Source organism: Necator americanus, chromosome V, assembly GCF_031761385.1.
Source record: "Necator americanus strain Aroian chromosome V, whole genome shotgun sequence".
NCBI lineage: Eukaryota > Metazoa > Nematoda > Chromadorea > Rhabditida > Ancylostomatidae > Necator > Necator americanus.
The window spans coordinates 2,958,514-2,977,489 of record NC_087375.1 but is presented as its reverse complement, the minus strand read 5'-3'; the positions used below and the strand labels follow the sequence as shown (position 1 = coordinate 2,977,489).

Genomic DNA, 18,976 nt, shown 5'->3' with positions numbered 1-18,976 from the left:
GGTGCAAAGGACATTCTTAGTGTCCTTTGCTTCACCACCTCTTACTGTCGTGCGTGGACCGCAGACTTTTGGTTGGATCCACTAGAACATGAAAATTTACAACACTTTTGGTGGTTTTAACACTCGATTTGGCCCAAACATCAAAAATTTGAGGGAGAGTTTCGAAAGTATAACCCCGACAGACCGCAGATTCCTTATTCCAATGGCATCAGTCATTTTCTTTGTTTGTGAAATGAGATATTTTCGGTTCTATGTGTGTTGTCTGCCAACCAGTTGCTCGTGATAAATTGCAGAACTCATGCTAGTTTTCCTGAATCTGATCCACTTGTGAGTTGCTCGATTTTGCATGTGTTCTTGTAATTTCAAGAACCTCTCTCTTATGTTCGTTTTATGCAGTTGGGACGTTATATTTTGAAAAAAAAGGCATCTTCAGTCAATTCTACAGAGCGGCTGGTGAACTTTTCTCTACATTTTCAATACTCTGCCTGAAAAGTTGGGACTGCTTATTGTGTTTCGACTATAAATGAGAAGTGTTCATTTATTTCCCGTTAAAATAAAGCACCGAAGAAGCAATAGTACATACATAACAATCTACTAAACATACACTTACAAGTACACTATTAAAATACTAAAAATGAAAAGATTGAGTAAGCAAACAAACTTTGCAGACCAATACCTATTCCAGATTATAAGCTTGCGTTGAAGGCAGTACATCGTCATGAGAAATGGCAAGGGAAGCGCCTTAGTTCCTACTAAGTACGTTAGAATACGCCAATGTTGTACACGCTTCGGTTCCCTTAGCAGCTTATTGTTGGTTTTACTTGAATAGCCTGCTAAGGAGACCTCATTGAATTTCGACCGCTCGCTCGTTGGCGCAGCACCTGCGTAATAACGGTGCGTTCTTATGTACCTCGTAGGAACTACCTCTCCACGCCTTTTTTCAGGTCAATTAGACGGAATTCCGCGTCATCACGCTCATACTTATAATTCAGAAACCGCACCTTACATTATCCCACAAAGACCCTAACATCGTCATTTTTCAGAAATACTGCCTTCAAGCTTTTTCAGGCATACACATTTTCCTCGAAGTTGCGATAAACCATCCTCCGGGATCATGTAGTCTGGTGCTTTCCTCATTGGTCCTGGTTCATACAACTGGCAACAGCTTCGCCGAAGACAACAGTAAGACCATAGGGCCATATGTCTGTAAAACTTATATTCGCTTAGACTTTTGAGAAAAAGGGAACAAAAAACGAGCTTGGGAATTCGTATAAAAAATTTCTTTACTCAGATATCAGAAAACATATTTACATAATTTTTGACATTGTGACGTTAGGATATAAGAGGAGTCAGTACACGACAACCCACTAAAACACAAACAGGTGCAGGTTTTGTTTTGGCGGACGCGTCGCGTATTGGAGCGTTGGAGCGCGGCATCGCGTAAGGGGCTAGATGGGTTGCAGAAGCTCGTATTTGTGAACAATCCGAGAATACTGAGGATACCATTATCCTTTCACCATTCTCTAATCAGATGCGTCACGATGAGCAGGCTCTACGCACATTACTGGTCTTACGACTGCTCAGAAAACAGGAACGTTCTGTTTTTTAGAGCCTTTCATCACGGAATGTGTGTAGGTATTGCTTATATTTAATTTGCAAAAACAATTGCTTTCATTCTATGATCGTAAATGTGTGAGAATACGTTTTCTTTCATGTAAAGCAACACATACTTCAAAAACTGCTAAAACTTCCAATTTATGGGGATACCCTCTTTTATTACGCCTTCTCAAGAGTATTCGTGTCAAAATGTTTCGAATAAGTCACTAATACTGAGCACATCGTTAACGCGGCGAAAGCTTTCCATTCCTATTTTTACTGTTTAACGAACACTTTTTACTTTTTTAACAAACACGACTACCACTTTTTAGATAAGGTTATACTTAATTTTATAATTTAGAAACACCAGAACATGATCGGTCGTCGGATCCGTCGTTCTCTATCGTGTAAGCTTCACAAATTCCTATGCTTCGCAAACCTATTAAAATAATACATGTAAGGAGTGCAGTATATTCATGAAATCGGCGCTTTTTGTGTTTTAGTGACCTTTCAATTTGTATCTTTTTATTGAAAACAAGAAAAAAAGTTTAGCCCTTACTTGCTCTTTCCGTGATACGCAAATACGTAGAATGACTCGTCTTCCAAAACATGCAAATCAGGTGGTGCAGAGTGGAGGCCAATTACATTGATATCTACATTGAGAAAACCAACCTTAAAACCGAAATTAAAACCAACCTTAAAACCGGAATTACCGAATACCGAAATTTGTGGATTTGCTGCATTCCATTGGAAGATCTGTGTACTTGGCTCACAAGAGAAAGCAACGAAACAGCTGAGAATTTTTTTTATACACATTGCACTTCTCACATCTGTCTGTGTAACATATTCATTTTTGAAGATGATGTGATAACGTTTATGGTGATTTCGACAAGTTCCTGGTCGATTTCAAAGCGTGGATTGACCCTCCGAGGAGACGTGACTTCCTTGTGGGTGGAATCAACCGTCTGCCAAGAAAATGGAAAGCAGCAGCTGAGGCTGATGGTGATTACACTCCAGAATAATAATATAACACGTTTTTGTTGGATTTTTATATTTTTTTTACTCAAAAAAAACATGGCTTGAAAAACCTCGAGTAGTTATGCACCATCCTAGTATGTCTATAATAACGGATTTGACACAAATCTTACCAATATCGCCCAATGAGCACCATGTCCATTCCGTAACGCTGGTTCGTGATTTCTGTCGCAATCATAAGGAACGAAAACAGCGTAATCAGCTGCCATTAATTTAATAAGTTCATCTGGACTAGGAAAGGAGAGTATCTCAGCATCGAGAGGCCACAATGCACATGCTAGTTCACCCAGCCAGTCTGCTGAAAAAAAAAATAGTGCGTACTATAACGTTGTTGCGCGCAAGGGCTATTATTATTATTATTATTATTATTACTATTATTATTATTATTACTATTAATGAACTCAAAACAACAAGAAAAATTCTAATTCGCGGCGCAATACAAAAAAGAAGACGTCGCGATACCACGACAGTAAATTTGCATTGTTATAAAAGTGAAGGAAAGTTCAACAATAGCTTTAAAAAATTATAGTTTTGCCTATGAAATTGCTACTTCTCAGTTCTTTGTTCCAATTTACCGTTTCTTCTACATTAAAATCAGCGGTAGTCAAATGATACGGTTGTAGTATAATTTTCTATGAATAATTCGCTCTAAACATATTAATAAATATTAATAAGTCGTTTCCGCCAAAGAGGAAGAAATGAGAATGTTCCCTACATTCCATTTGAATAATAAAGAGTGTAGAGGACTTTCTTAAAAATTTCTACGATCACATCAAATCACTCACCAGAAAACATTTCTCCCTGAACAGTGAATCCGAGCTTTTTAGCCTTTTCCAACATATCAGATATCTTTTTTCTTTCTAGACCAAGAAGCTGACTTGACATTGACAACGCAGCAAGACCACACCTAAATTGTGACTACGTAAGATATGCTCCAGGAACTCCTAATTGTTCCTGCGTAATCTTTGCACACAACCAGTTCGCAATATATTTTACATGCACTAATGACCTGTTTTGTAAAATTAGCAAAAGGCAAGAAATGGTTCAGACTGAAGACTGTTTTTTAAAACTGATTTGGTTTAGGCATCTTTGCATGCCATACAGTTATGCGGCTAATGAGATATGATAAAGATTGGACAAAAATTCGACCTCCTTTTGGAACTATGTATTGTAGAATTGAGTCGTGCAGTAATTTCTGGAAAAAAGAACCAATATCGTTACTGATCTAGTAATTTGGCCAAAGTTTCGGCGTCATTGCTATCTTCAGAGCCTTGAAAATCAGAAACACTGCACCATTTCTATAACTACTCCCACCCCGCATAGATGTAGGTCAGCAACCATACATACCATAGGGTCCACAGTAGTCCCGCAGTAGACCGCCCACGAAACCAATTCAACTTATCGGAAGCTTTGTTGCAAGACCGTCTAGGTTCGATTTAGTTAAAGGTTAGGCAGCGCAGTTGTTGTTTATGTGGTTGAGTATGAAACAATTGGTTTTCCACGAATGTGGTTCATTGAACTGGTACAAAAGCGCTAGTTTTGCGTGGGTCAGCTCACTAGATCAGTGCCCCACTAGTGCAATGCGGAACCAAATGGCTAAATTATCGTCAAAATAGTACGAAGTGTGAAAGAAAGTAGGTTGCTCTTCAGCAGGTTATTTTGCCCTCCTTGCATTACACATCCTCTTGTCGAAGTGGTGGATTACTGTGTAAGTTTTGACTTAAATGTCTTAGACGTAACAGCAGAGCAGGTCGTATGTAGGTCTGAACTTACTGCGGCCCAGACTGAATATGAGGGTCTAGAAACGAAACCCGCATATGGCCTCCGGGTACCACTGAAGACGATGAAGCGACATGCCGAGATAACACTTCATCTATTCGCAACCGAATCAGTGGTGAGAAGTAGCCACTGTTCAGGATCTAAATGTGATAATTCGTTAAAACGGAAAAAAACATGAAGAAGTAATTGTTGTTATGTATAGTAGCTAACAATCAACACCCACTCTGATGATACGTCATGAAAATTGTTACGAGTTTCTAACAAAATGCACATTTTGATGCGTTTTATTTCGTTTACCTGGCGCTTATTTGGACGAATATTTCGGAAGGATTTTTCTTACACAGATTTCTTTCAAATAATGTATTTTCACTAGTGCACATCTGAGAGGTGAGCAAGACATACATTGTTGTCGATTCTCATCGCATTTTGTTCGTGCTCCTTTGTTATTTCGCAGCCTTCTTTAATGCGTTCAGCCTGATCCAACTCCTGTAGACTTTCCGGTGGGTTTCCTAGCACTATGGCGTCATCCGCACGAATTGATGCGTAGTTCTGAACATATACTACCAAGTGTTGGGAGCTGGTACTAAGAGAATTACGTACGACGGGTGCAACAATATCTGCCAAGAAATGAAAAAGGCCAGAAGTCACCTTCACTACTCGGCAGATATTCCTGTAACTGTCGCATATATCTCTCGAACATTTTGTCACCTCCTCAGCGTCCTGTACTGTTACATCCTTGATTCCCTCAGCTTGAATGCTACTATGGAGACCTTCTTCAATGTTTTCTACCTCTGCCACAGACATTATATATTCATGTATCCTGTAAAAATACTCTTTAAAAAGCACAAAAAGGAGACGCATTGTAGATAATGGGATTTGTGAGATCCTGCGGACCGTAGTAGCACTGCATGGATGTGTATACAACGGATGCCGCTTTACACATCTAACAAATGGATGATGAAAGGATTGATGCATTGCACTCCGCAAGAGTGGTTCTTGAGCTGAAAATAACTACCCAGCTCTACAACTCTAAAATAGCGATTTTTTTTTTGTCTTGAAAACAATCACCGTGAAACCAGTCTTCGAAAGTATTCACTTCAGAAAATGTCATTGGTGTGCAAAGTATCGTAATACTGAGTAATCCTGTCTTGCAGTCAATCCTCTTCATCCTGCAGATTTCGGAATTCTGCAGTCTCCAACTAGAAGACTGCACTAGGAAGCAGTGAAATCTAAGAGTGAGTCGACTCAGCCGTATTTTTTCGTTGCTCAAAGCACAGATTATAGCAGCACGTGAAGGTTTCTATTGACCTTCAGAGCAACAGGTCCAGTCGAGGTGCATCACGTTTCACAGAAATTAGCCGTGCACTGGGTTTTCCGTTCCTTAATCGGCTTTAATGAGGCGGCAACCTTCCTCCTCTTTTTTTAATAGCGAGTTCTGCAATTTGTTCGCATGTGCATTCCTAGTGCATGAAGAAGATGCAGTTTCAAATTCGCTCCCTTCATTAACCATAACAAACTAGACATCCATCTTCGGCAGTAATAGAATCCAAGTTATTTCGTTTCTGTACGAAAGAACTAGAAGTAGCGAGGTAAACCAACCTGCATATGAGATACATTCTGTAGATTGGGAAACTGCTGGAACAAGAGAGATTACAGTCCGATTAACTTGATCACAGACAACGTCAGATTGTGACTTTTCTGCACGCTTACATGAACCAACGTTGTTCTTGCGGATACCAATCCGTCCGGAGGTAACTAAGACAGTTTACGAACTGTTTCATGGCCGTAACAATTGCTAGCACAGTGTTTCAGCCAAATTTACGCCTTCTTCTCCCCCTCTCCCGCAAGTTACTCACATCATCCAAATTCCTTCTTGAAAAATAGGATATGCGCATGTAGACAGCTGGTTATAAGTAGTTACCAGTTTAAGTAACACCTATCTTTTTTAGTACGATGATGACGGTCAGTCCATTTCCCGTTAGCACATCTCCGTTGTCTTAATTCTACGTTAATTCCTTGGGAAAGGAAGAGAAAAATGTCTGAAAAATGTCTTTGTCTGAAATGTTAGAAATTTGCAGAAAGTGGTCCTATTTTTCATTTCTATTGACTGGCGGAGGCGAGCGAAGCGAGCAACATGAGATGGCTGAAAATCAGGATCATCCGGACTTTCAGACTGATACCGTGGCTGATTGTAATGCTTTAGCTCACATGACTGATACTCCTATACTACAACGGTTTAGCTAAAGCCTCAGTGAACTTTTGCATTCATGCCATGGATTTCCTAGCCCAATAATTCGATTTTAAGACCTCGACTTTAGTGGCTTCTCATCGCATCATAGTGACTTTAATCTGTACCTTAGTAATCTTAACTACATCTCATGGATCCTCTAAGCCAAAGTTTGGGTGTTAAGGACTTAGCAGCGTCAGCTTTGCTCCCAGGTCTGAAAAACGAGGAATTTAGCGGGGAATTCAGACTTGTTAGAAAGCATACCAAAAAAAAAAAAAAAAACTACAACGCCGAATCCTCCTCGAAATAAATCGGCTGGTTAGAAAATGTGATTCTGATGCTTTGCGTCTGTACAGAAAAGATCCAAGAATAATTTTGTAAGCCCAGCACGGGTCGCCGTGCTGGAAATTACGAAGAGGAAATGCCCCTGAGAAGCAAGTATTGTCGTCAACTGCAACGCGAAGGTGTTCACCTGTCCTCAAAGAAATGATGTGACAGAAAATTCCGCTTATTTCACCAAGCCTTTCTCCCTCCGGGTTCCCTGGAAGGATTAAAACACTCACTGATCATCTGGCATCCGCAAGCCATCAGCATTCCAAATCTTCAACAGTCATCAACGATTAGGAAAACGTATTCAGTAAAACGCGTCGGCGCATCGCAAGTGGATTGATACGTCGGCCTATTTATCCTAGACTTTTATATAATCTTATGATACTTATAGGTCTCACATCACAAGCTTCGGCTATCGGAAAGCTCTAGAACAAGTCCCGCAGTGCCAGGTTTGGGTTTCTGCCTCGGAAGACAGTGAGATACGTCCCAAACTAGCAAGTTAACGATTCTACTCCAAAAAGCAGAGATATGGAAGGTTGATGCAACGAGTTTCCACGCTCTTACATTGGTACAAGAGCGCCAGAACCCAGAAAGACGAAGTGAGAAAGATGGATCCCTTTGGATCGCCAGCGTATACATATATACCCACGAAAGGTGTATGTATAGCCGGACCTTCTTCGATTATACGCACGATGTCAATTTCGGATAATGAGCTTCGAGCCATCATCTTCTTCTATCACTGGCTCCACGGGCTTCGAGCGACGGCAGCGTCAGTAGTGCATTGGTGGAGGGCACCACTACCATGACAACTGTCCACTGCTGGTTCGATGGCTTCGCAAGAGAGCGAACTTTCAAATGCGGCAAATAGTTTGAGCCTTGAAATTCGCCTGTAGCTCATATTCGTCTTCATGGAAATTACTTGCTACGACATCTTGATTATTTTGAAACCAACTGAAGTTTTACACCAATTTTGCACTCTGCAAAGCAAGAGAAGGGAATACCAGTCGTAAATTTGTACCTGATTTGAGTCTAACGCATACCTGTAGACTCTAACTTTAATCACGTATCCCTCCTTCCCACATAATCAAGCGTTTGGATCCCCTTCTTGTCAGTGACAATCTGCAGTATAACAGTGAACAGTGTATAATGTTTAGGGAAGTGACGATCAGCTTTCAGTGACCAAACAAGAAGTTAACTACAATGCGTTGGTTAACTGATCATCTCTTCTCTTCACATCATTAAAGGTATCACCCCACGAATCTGACGTGGTACGGTATTCAGGTGGAGTATTCGTTTATGGGATCGTTAATTATGGAGAGAAGGGTGATTCCATCCATCTCTTCCCAATCGCCGTAAGAAACTGCCCGAAGGATACGGCTTCGGTCGTTCCGGCACGCTACTTTCTACAACGAGTTCGATTGGAACGCGCCAGCCTTGTGCACGCGCCGCATTCTTCCGGGTCGCTTTTTACAGCAATTAGGAAGAAATGGACGGAATCACTCCCCTCTCCATAATCTACTATCCCGTATACGAATACTCCGTACCACCTCAGATTCGCGAGGTGATGCCTTTAAAATAGAGTTCGTTGAAACTGAAGCGAAAAAAATATGATAGCGAATATCAACTTCGATTACACAGAAATGAAACGATTGCATACTAAGATTTTTCCAACAAAAATCACAACAATCCGAAAGGACCTGTAAAAATGAATATCCAGAGATGACGTTACGAATTCCACAGCATTTAACAACAGATTTGTATAAATAATCATGAAAAGGAAAAATAACTAGTGGATGAGATTTCTTCTCACACATGCAACAAAACTAATCTAGAAGACTTGACAATATGGAAAACACGTGCTCACACAGACCACTCAGGAACTTCTTTGAATAACTCGTGGAGAGCCTTCTTCCACGTAGTATTACCAGTAGCTAGAGTTGCTGTGTCACCGGAAATCTTTGCAATATGGGCAGTCGCCCATTTTCCGGTTTTCTCGTCTTGTGCCGCAACAATGTCACCCACTTTCAATCGACGCTGCTCGGATGAATCGAGGTTCCGTACAGTGACACCACCAATTTGGTGCCGCACTTCCTTAAAAGTTTCCCTGTCGCCCGAGCTTCTGTAGCTGCCATGGCGTCTTGAAGATCTTGATCGATGCGAATAACCACGGTCGTGGTGGTGACTGGTACGTTTCCTCCTGGATTTCTCCCTGCTTCTACTACGCCGTAGGTGACCTGTGTTCCTCTCCGGAGGGCCGGGATGGCTAAGAATTTCTTTCAGCTCAGAAAGAAGAAGTTGTTTCTGGCTGCGATCTAATAAATAAGCATTCTCGCCGAGTTCTGCCACTGTTCGGAATGCACGTGATTCAAATATGGCCGCCAACTCTGCCTCACGAGCGTTGCGCTGAAGGTCCAACAATTTTTCCTCGGTTTCTTTGACGAGACGTTTAATCTCCTCTATTTCAAAATCAGGAGCCGACGAGTATGACTCTGGATTGGGTTCAATATCATACTTATTTCCGACGAACGTAGAAAGCGAAGGAGGTAAGAGGAACGCAGAACTGCTTGGATATTTGGGCGAAAATGATGGGAATGAGTTATCTGAAATTTGAGGAGCGCGATGAGGAAGGCGCTGCGATAACTCCATCTGCAACTTAGCCCGTTCCTCCACTTGCACTTGTTTGCGTATTTCTTCTTCCAACACTCGTCTTCTATCTTCAAATTCCTTCTGCATACGACGTTCGAGTTCCCTTTCTTTCTCCCTCAAAAACTGCTCTTCATCAATCCGTCGTGGGTCTGCTCCCCTTCCCGTGCTAAATTCTTCTCCTCCCCGAGTTGGTCTGAATTCGTGTTCCAAAAAGGGTGGATTAGCTGATGGGTTATAAGGTTGATCAAACGTCGCAATGTCCTTGCCAGGCGGCAAAAGTGGCTGTGGGAGGAATGCCGTTTTAGACAAAAGGGAATGAGGTGCCGACTGTGCTTCAATTGGCCGCATCATCATTTCTCGACGAAGTAATTCTCCGCGCTGTTCGGCAATCTTCTGCGCAATCTCATCTGGCGTATACTGCGTCCCAACGTTTCCAATATCTCTGTGATCATGATACCATTCACCTTGTCGAAAACGATCATAATGAGGTTCTGTTCTGAAACTCCGTGAAGGGGAGCGAGATCGAGCTCGCTCTTTGAGTCTCTTCTCCGCATATTCATCTCCACATTCTCCCTCCGAATGACCACTGAGTTTGCATCGGCGACAAAACTCCATCTTCTTAGGATATTCGATAATGCCAGAGTTCATTGAACCATTCGTATCCATCTGAAGAAAACCGCACAACTTACGTCAACATAGGAAGAAATCAATGTTTGATGGCTTAACCGTAACAGGATAGCAATGTAAGCGTACCTATACCTCGTGATGTGACACAGTACTCACTGGTACATCCACTGTATCAATAAAAAATATACTGGGAGAAACTAACTCACCGGGTCTGCTCTAAATCTGTCCCGACCATGTTGATTTCCACGGAAATAAATATCGTCAATAACCTAAAAGAAAAAGCATTGTCGAGTGTCTCAAAAACAGAAGTCCACAATTTGTGGCATATATGATTAAGCTGCTTTATTAATGAGGAAGCACAAATTAAGAAAAGAACTATTACCCTTCGAAAAACTAAAAAACTTATCGTCGCCACGAAATCAATCTTGCCTCTCAATCGCAGAAAAACGGATGACTTTCTGCTAATCAAAAATAAGTCTGACTAAAAATGAGATTAAGGCATAGAATAGACTGTTTTGCAGACTTCGTCGGTTCCATAACTAGCCAAAACTTAAATTAATGGTTAATAAGAAGTGCCACTCCACACTTTGTTAGAAAATGATTGGTTGGTTCTCTTGCAAAAAATTACTAACAACATCTTCGGTCGAAAACTGGTGTTACGCTAACATTTTTATAGGAAGATTTCGGAGAAAAACAGCGAATAAACGGTTTGCATAATTTGTAAAAGAGAGAAAATAACATAATTACAAATATTTACAGAAAGCATACCGCATTGAAAACGAATTTCAGCCTGTCGAGTACATCCTGTTCTAACTCTCTAGCTGAGAAAATGTCCCATGGCCAAGAACCTAAAAGACATAATCACTGTTGAAACAGCATACACTGTTAAACCCTCTTTTACTTGCATATTAGTCAGTGGAACATAAGAAAGAAACCCCAGAACGAAGTCTTTTTTTCTAATCAACGCATATAGCTGACTCATCAATCTGTTGTTGCTACAACTAGGAGACTGTGGTTAAAATAAGCACATCTCACAATTAGATAAGGAGCATATTCAATGAGTACTTGAAGTCTCCAACAAGTCTTGGGAATGGGCGTTCTGAGCCAAAAGGTGTCCAATCACAGGCAACCTTGGTGGCCTTATTGACATAATATTGCGACTTTTAGAATTTACTACCTCTTCTTTACTCAAGTATGTTTCTACTTCTACTCTATTCAGGTTGATGTCAATTTCCGTTACACCAACGCCTCTAACAGCACGTCCCAAGTCGAGCAACCAATAATCAATATAGTGGCAGCACAGGAAACAAAAACCTTTCCTCTGCTGCCCCTATACATAATTCTGTTGCATTCTGTGTCATACCTTGGGATATGGGATTTACACTTGTTTCGAACCTCCACTCTCCTAATATATGGTTCACACAACAGAAACTCAAAGAAAACTGGGTGTCCTTCCTTAACGTAAAAGTACGTTTGTACAACATGGAATGGAAAAAAAATATTGTTCCAAGAACCCAATAATAAAGAGAAGCAGGTCACTAAAATTTGCGTTCATGCACACAAAAGCAAGAATTCAATAATTGGAAACATGTTGAGAACACTATAACGGTGACATTGGGTGCCAAAAGGCAGAAGTGAAAGGATGTGGGGAATCTACTGCTGCGGATCACGGATGCTAATGGCTACATTGTTCGTGCACATAAAACACATAATGAACAGAAAAGCTTGTCAAATTTTAAAAAAAAAAGATTCTCACATTCTGACATCTTCTTGTCGAGATCAATAAGTGCATCCAATGCTATAGCATAATCCTTTTCAGGAAGATTACCCTAAACATACTTTTAGGACAACTTGTTCACCTCATAAATATACGCCACAAATTATAACCTTTCTAAAAACAGGAGAGCTGCCTATGGACGCATGTAAAGCTTCTGTAACTAATCCAACTCGATAAAATTTGTCAACTAAATCTTTCGCAGCTGCATCTCTTGCAAGCACAGGCCTCAAATGAACAAGTATATGTTAGCTGTACAGTGAAATGACGTTGAAGCGCACCTGTGACCAAATCCGCTGCCGAAAAATACACTCGGTGGGAGTCCTGTGATTACTATATCACAATGTAAAAGATCGTTTCTGTCAAAATCATAGGACGGCACGATGATGCGCGATTTTTCTGCACGAGTAGTTGCTGCAAATAGGAATATGTTTAAACACAAATGAGTCTGACTTTCCTAAAAGCAAATACTAGTGCAACAAAGCACTAACCGACGAAATGATACATGACAAACGAAAGAATACTCTTTGAATACTGTTCCACCTTGACTCGCACAATATTAAAAGGCAACCACGTTCAACTACAACTAAGTTTTCGGGAAAAAAAATGCAGAGCAAAAAAAAAGCACGTGCACCACCAGAGGTTTCTCCAACTCGCGCCTAAGATGTCAGTGGGTGCACCCAAAACCACGGCGATGGCATACGGTAGAGCGGGAGATCTCATCTAACTTTACATGTGTCGTCTATGATCCCGTTTTCCTCCCATAACATCTTATTTTGCTTCAATGACGTACACAAGTTTTACAATGACTTCTCTTTTAGCAAGAACCACAAAGGGTATCAAACTTTCCTTTAAACGGCTGCGTGTAGAAATCTGACCATAGGACCAGCGATCGATCTTCTTTATGATCCCGGTCCAACGGTTGCCGTTCAAACACATAGTTGTCCGGGTCAACTTTTTTAGGTTGAGAAGTAAGACGTAAGTTTTTCTTTTCGAGTTGAAAAGTGCACACATATGTTTGAATAATGTTTCACAGATGTCATATATCATTCGAAAGACAATTTCTCACTCTACAAGACAGCCGTTGTATTTCCACTTCAAAAACGGGCATTTTGACCTCGAAGACAGATTGCACACGGGTCGATCCTATTGTTGCGAATTGATGAGTTCATTCTGCTCATTCTTGCAAAGCATAAAAAAACTACTGCAAATTAATCAGCAGTCCTCATCAACACCTCCAGTACTCTCCACTACTGTACTTTTCATCGTTTCCAACAACTTTCTCTCTCCAATCGATAGTTTTTCTACTCCGAATATTGGCCTTTTCCACGTTTCCTTTTGTACTCTTTCATTTTTTGCAATTTTTTTGTTTCTTTTCAAATTTTTATGCCTCACTAGCAGGATGAGCAGCTTTGTCATTTTTTTTTGTCAACTAATTGCCAGAAACTCAAGATGTCGAGAATGCTCCGTTTTGTCAACTTGGCACTCCATTTTTTTTTATATTTGAATAAACAAGAACAATTTTTTTTTTAAATAGGAATGGAACTAACCTATAGAGTGAGAAATCCCTTACCTAATAATCTATAACTTTGTAGAAATACTTTTCATTTCTATGTGCACTTTTCATTTCTAAAAAAAAGAGGACGCTCACGACACTATTCCTCAATCCAATAGTTTGCAATTTCCTTGGCAAATGCGGCAGAATCGGTCATTGATATAAGAGTGCTTCGAATCTCCTGTTTCATCTCGTTCAAGAGAGATACTTCAAGCATCACCGTTTCGATGCAGCGTTCAATGACGCGGATCGGATTTTCTCATGGTTGTGAAACATCCAGGTTTTTGAAGAGGCACGTCATAGAATAACGAACGGTGGTGAGATGCACACAGAACTGTTTGTTCTGTTGCCTTCACTAGTTCCTCGATAATCTTAAACGCTTCCTAAGTTGCTCGTTTCTGGCGGCTCAGTCTTTCCCTCTGAGGCACCTAAGTTAACACAAATAGTGAAGAATAAGAAGCTTCCAGCCAAATTGCAGCAAATCGGAATTCCCTACAACCTAAAACTCTTTCCGTTTAAGAGCCCCAGTATTGATTGAGTCACCCACGCAATTTCTTCTTTGGAAATGAACATAATCCGTCTTTTGTTTCACAAAAAAAGTGAACTTCTATGAAAAAAAAGTTGGCCTATTGAAATGGCATCCTGAAACAACAAGTGCTTATCAACTTCTGTAAAAGCGTTAATCCTCGCAGCATTCCTGTCATAATCATCCCAAAAATGTAACATCTCCGCGCTTGATTTCCAGAAGAAATTAACAAACAAATTAACATACAATTGAGTCAAAACAATCTCAAGCCTGCTGCAAATGCGTGAGTGGTTCCGCTCTAGCTCGGTCTCTCGCCACCCCAGTACAGGTCGCGTTGACCTGACCGCAATTGACAAGCAGCACATTTACTTTCTTCCCAACTCCTATTTATACTCATAGTGAGCACAGGTAGCATCCAAAATCAACACGAGTAATAATAACAAGAAATTGATCACCAATTAAACGAGAAGTTTTAAACTATACTTACGTGAAATTCTCTCTTCTATACGTCTAGGCTGCCCTAGAGGATTCACTCTCATGAGAACTTTATTGCTTTCGTCAAGCAGATCAACCAAAAACTGAAAGAAATGAAAGGATTAAAACGAAAGGAAAAAGGAAACGAAATGAAGAAATGAAAAGAAAAAAGACATGTTAGTAAATACAACAATAAATATAACAAGCATACGGCGTTCCAGCTAAACTGGGCCTCGACGTCTTCGCAAAAAAAAGTTGTCACAACGAAATCCTAGCGCAGAACAACAAATAAATCTGTCTTTCACTTTCTTACAAGCGTGAAAGGTGCATAATAGTCCAAATCAAGGGAAAAAACTAACTAAAAAGATTACTAGTGCTAAAAACAGCTGTACTGTAACACATCTCGACTATCAGTTTCGAATCAAAGGAAAAGACTGAACTGATGAGATATACTGGCTTTTTGACAAACCTCATAGTAGTTGCCATACTCAAAAACTATTCCCTCGCGAACACGTTCGTTAGCAGGCATGACCAGCGGCATAATATCTCTGAAGGATGTGGTCAAATTATTTCTACAGTTGCATTTTAACATGAACAATGAAACAACAACAATTCATTGAAAGGAATTACTTGCATGTGATGTAACTAAAGTACTATAAGGTAAGATAAAAAATTACACAATATTTTCACTGTCATAGGAAACTTATAAAGACCAACGTAATAAAACGCTGTCCGATTATGAGAAATGACACCTTTCATTCAAAGAGTGCTGCTGAATGGTGCTTTGACCAATGAACAAAATTAGATAGAGAATGTGATGTGCAATTCTTACACATGTACTGCAAACTTCTGATCATAACCATCTAAAACCCGGTCCAATTGAGTGAGAGGCTACACCTTGTGGTCAAAGTTTCTGACTTTGCAGGATTGCAGAGCTAACGATTGTCCCACCTCGATCGCAGCCGCTTACTTCACCGCGCCGTTTTAGGCGCGACCGCTTACACAACTGTTCCAGGCTTCAGACAGTTTTAACCGTACACATACCGTCTGGGAGGACCTCTGAATTCCATCATTCCTGGATGATATGGATCAATGTCAGGATTTCCAGTGAACATTCTTTTGAATTCGCCATTAGAACCGTTACCCATCTGCAAAGCAAACGGTAGATGAAGAGTCATGATTTCAAACTCTCAACATAATAAACAGTACCTTGTCACCCGCCTCCATGTAGGGATACCCATACGGAGGCAGTGGCTCCCTTTCCCCTCGCTCCCGTGAACCTCGCGAACGACGTCGTTTTGAATGTCTGAAAATGAAATCATATACAAAAAGAAAAAGATGTGGGCCTTAAAATAAATAGTTAGGAATCAAGAATTCATGACGGCACTAAAAAAAAATGCTGCGGTATTCAAGTTTTTAAACTTGATCTTTCTCATAAAAAAATTCACCTATTTTTTTTGATACTATTGGAAAGGCACAGACCAATCACTATTAATTTCTTGAAACAAAGAAAGAAACAACAAAAGTAAAACAAGTTGTCCCTTCCTCATTTCAATATTCGTTACGAGAAAATTTAGGAAGGAAGCTGAAGCTGCTTGAAAATTCACCGCCATAACGCAAATTCGAGATTAACCGAGATTTCAACTTTTATACTATCACCACTACTCCCTAAAACATTTTGGAAGTCACCAGGAGAAATTCCACGAATTGTAGCCCATTTCCACTACTCTAGGTTGAAGACGATCCAGAAGAAATACAAGATGAGATTGCAAAAGTGACCATGTCGTCGTATCCATGTCCAAGCAATAGCCTCATTTCGATGTCATTACTACACATCAAATAGGTCAAATATGAAAAAAAAAACTAATAAATATCGAGCACAACAATAGCCATCAATATTTTCTGTTACCGCTGCTGTTGCATAATAGAGACAGTTCAGGAGCATTTCAAATACATCAGTACAGTCATCCAACGACAACATTATTAGTATAACTTCCCGTTACATGATTGTGAAAGCAATTCCCTTAGATAAGAGAATGATAAATAAATAAATATATGAATATTAATTATAAACTCTTCTCCTTTCTTGGAGACTATCACTGAACCAATACCTAAGAGTCGAAAAATCGCTAAACAAATAAGAAATTTCAGCAAATAGAGAACCTTACTAGTTCCAACCAAATTTTGAGCAACTTCCATCAGCTCTAAAGAATAAGCATTAAAACTTGGAGGTAAGTTCCACTTTTTAGTTGGTAACAAGCACGCTACCACAAAAAAAAAATATCGAGACACAATTACTCGTAGAAGAGTATATTCCAGAATCAGAAATGGAAAGATTAGCGACAATCTCAATATTCAATAAGTAACGTGTATAATCTACACAGCTTCAGAAAGAATGCGAGGAATTTCCGAACTTCTTACAACTACTAATTTTCTGTCGATCGCTAACAACATTAATGCTCACCGTTTCGGCGAACGCTCGCGTGGTTGTGCGATAAATCTTCTGCGATCCCCAGGTCCATTGAACATGGTTCTGAAAGAAAACCTGACGATTAACTTGGAATTAAAAAAAAAACATTTCGAAGAAAAACAGAGAAAGGTGGAATAGAAAAGTTATTGCAGCTGTCCTAACATTGAGCTATTTCGCATGCTAGGCACTACGGACCTCGGACACTACGATTGGAGCAGAGTTTCTCACTGCTTCGGCCGTGGCCACTGATTTCAGACGTCTTCACAACGGGCCCTGTGATTGTATATTACTGCATGTACATGTATATGTGTAAATATGTGTATGTATATGTACTAGTGCAGACGCTAAAATGGTGGGAATAATAGGATAAATGGCGCAACTCAATAGTATCGTATAGATTCAAGACTTCAAATTGCATGAAACGTCAAAAATTCTCCTAGGGTTGTTGTTATTAGATTGGTATAGATGATGCGGTGCGTTGAAGCGTAGCGGTTAGTATTGAGTGAAGACCTTTGCAAGCACCATTATTCGCTGCAATTCGCGATGGTCCCATCTCGATTCCAACCGTTGTCTCCATCGCAGCGCTTCAAGCGCAACCGTTTACGCAAGTGCACCATTCTTCAATTCGTTTTGATCCGACCAGATATGTATTTATATTACAGCACGTACATCCAGGTATTGGGTTGACGAATAAGTCGTGGGCATTTTTTGGGACTCAGAAATGCGCAGTAAAGTATAGTCGAGTCAAAGGTCGCGCGGTTTTTGACCGCTCGCAGGCCGTCTCCGAGCGGTCTGCTTGGCAAGTGACGTCACTCGAATCTATATTGCCGCAATTTTTTGTTTGTTTTCATTTTCTTTCTTTTTTGCCTTCTCTTCTGATGTTTTTGTCTATAATGTCTCGTTTTTCGTATTTTTGTCGTGTTTGCTGTATTTGCTTTGCTTATAAAGATCTGTACAGTATCTGTATTGTTCTTAAGTTATCGTATTGTCTCAGTTCATGTGTTCAATTTGACGTTAGTGCTTTTTTTGTTTATAAGGAATGAGGGTAGGTGAAGAAACAGAAACAATTAACATAGAAGTAAATGTATTTTTGAAAAAAAAATATCAGAAAAAAAACATGAACAAAAGCAATACAATAACTTAAGAACAATACAGATACAGTATAGATCTTTATAGCAAAAGAAAGTACAGCAAACATAACAAAAATACGAGAAAAGAAACATAAAATATGAAAAGCTCAGAAGAAAAAAGAACAAAAATTGCGGCCAATATCGATCCGGGTGACCTTAGTGGGCAAAAGTTGGCAATTTGCGAAGCAGACCGCTCGCAGGCCGTCTGCGACTCATCAAAAACACCTCCAGCACAAGTACACCGTGCTTCATGTCATTTTGTCCCGACTATAGAAAACGTTGTCAAAATATCATTTTAAAAAAAATTGGTAGAGGTTTCCTTGCTCTTTCAGAATGTGGCATTCAATTTTTCTAAAATCTTGTGCATTTATTTATTTATTACGCTCAAAGACGTGCCCAGAGTAAGAGTTAAGGAATGAATACAAATAAACAATAGAAAATCCAGCAACGAAAAAGAGTAGAATGAGAATAAGCAGGGATAAGTCAAGGAACAATAAAGCAAGGGACGATTTAGTAATTTCAAGAAGCACATAAACTCGACAGGAAGGGAACTAAGACTTGGAAAATAAGAAAGTATAGGTAGGCTATAAAAATTAGTGGCTTCCAATCACATCAGCCAGCAAGATGCCCTCATAAAATTAATAGGTACAACACCGGCAGGAAAGCGGGTATACTGGCTCACCCCGCTCCAACCGGTGAGTAGAGAAGGAAGCACTAATATTATAGGATAGATAAAGAAGTAAAGAGGAATAACAACAGTGCAGAGAAGGTTCAAACAAAACATTAAAGGAACTACGCATTAGAACT

At 40.0% G+C, this 18,976-nt stretch overlaps 1 protein-coding gene across 4 annotated transcripts; it reads right to left on the bottom strand.

Moving 5' to 3' along the window:
• Positions 1-1,032: 1,032 nt before the first annotated feature.
• RB195_012774 (uncharacterized protein) lies at positions 1,033-17,744 on the bottom strand (the record flags this gene model as incomplete). 4 transcript variants are annotated; one of them, XM_064202310.1, is made up of 21 exons in its annotated part: positions 1,033-1,204; positions 2,156-2,268; positions 2,745-2,929; positions 3,417-3,538; positions 4,405-4,550; positions 4,813-4,959; positions 5,059-5,230; positions 8,008-8,016; positions 8,832-10,279; positions 10,447-10,509; positions 11,009-11,088; positions 11,997-12,069; positions 12,128-12,242; positions 12,296-12,428; positions 14,583-14,673; positions 15,039-15,117; positions 15,614-15,717; positions 15,779-15,875; positions 17,034-17,102; positions 17,235-17,242; positions 17,709-17,744. In XM_064202310.1, the coding sequence occupies 21 exons, from the start codon at positions 17,742-17,744 to the stop codon at positions 1,033-1,035; spliced, it is 3,462 nt and encodes a 1,153-aa protein (XP_064058191.1). The 4 variants fall into 4 exon arrangements, with proteins under 4 accessions (XP_064058191.1, XP_064058192.1, XP_013306747.2 ...); XM_064202311.1 differs by having other exon boundaries at positions 5,119-5,230; XM_013451292.2 differs by lacking the exons at positions 1,033-1,204; positions 2,156-2,268; positions 2,745-2,929; ... (5 more) ...; positions 17,235-17,242; positions 17,709-17,744 and having other exon boundaries at positions 8,828-10,279; positions 17,034-17,098.
• Between the last annotated feature and the right edge of the window lie 1,232 nt (positions 17,745-18,976).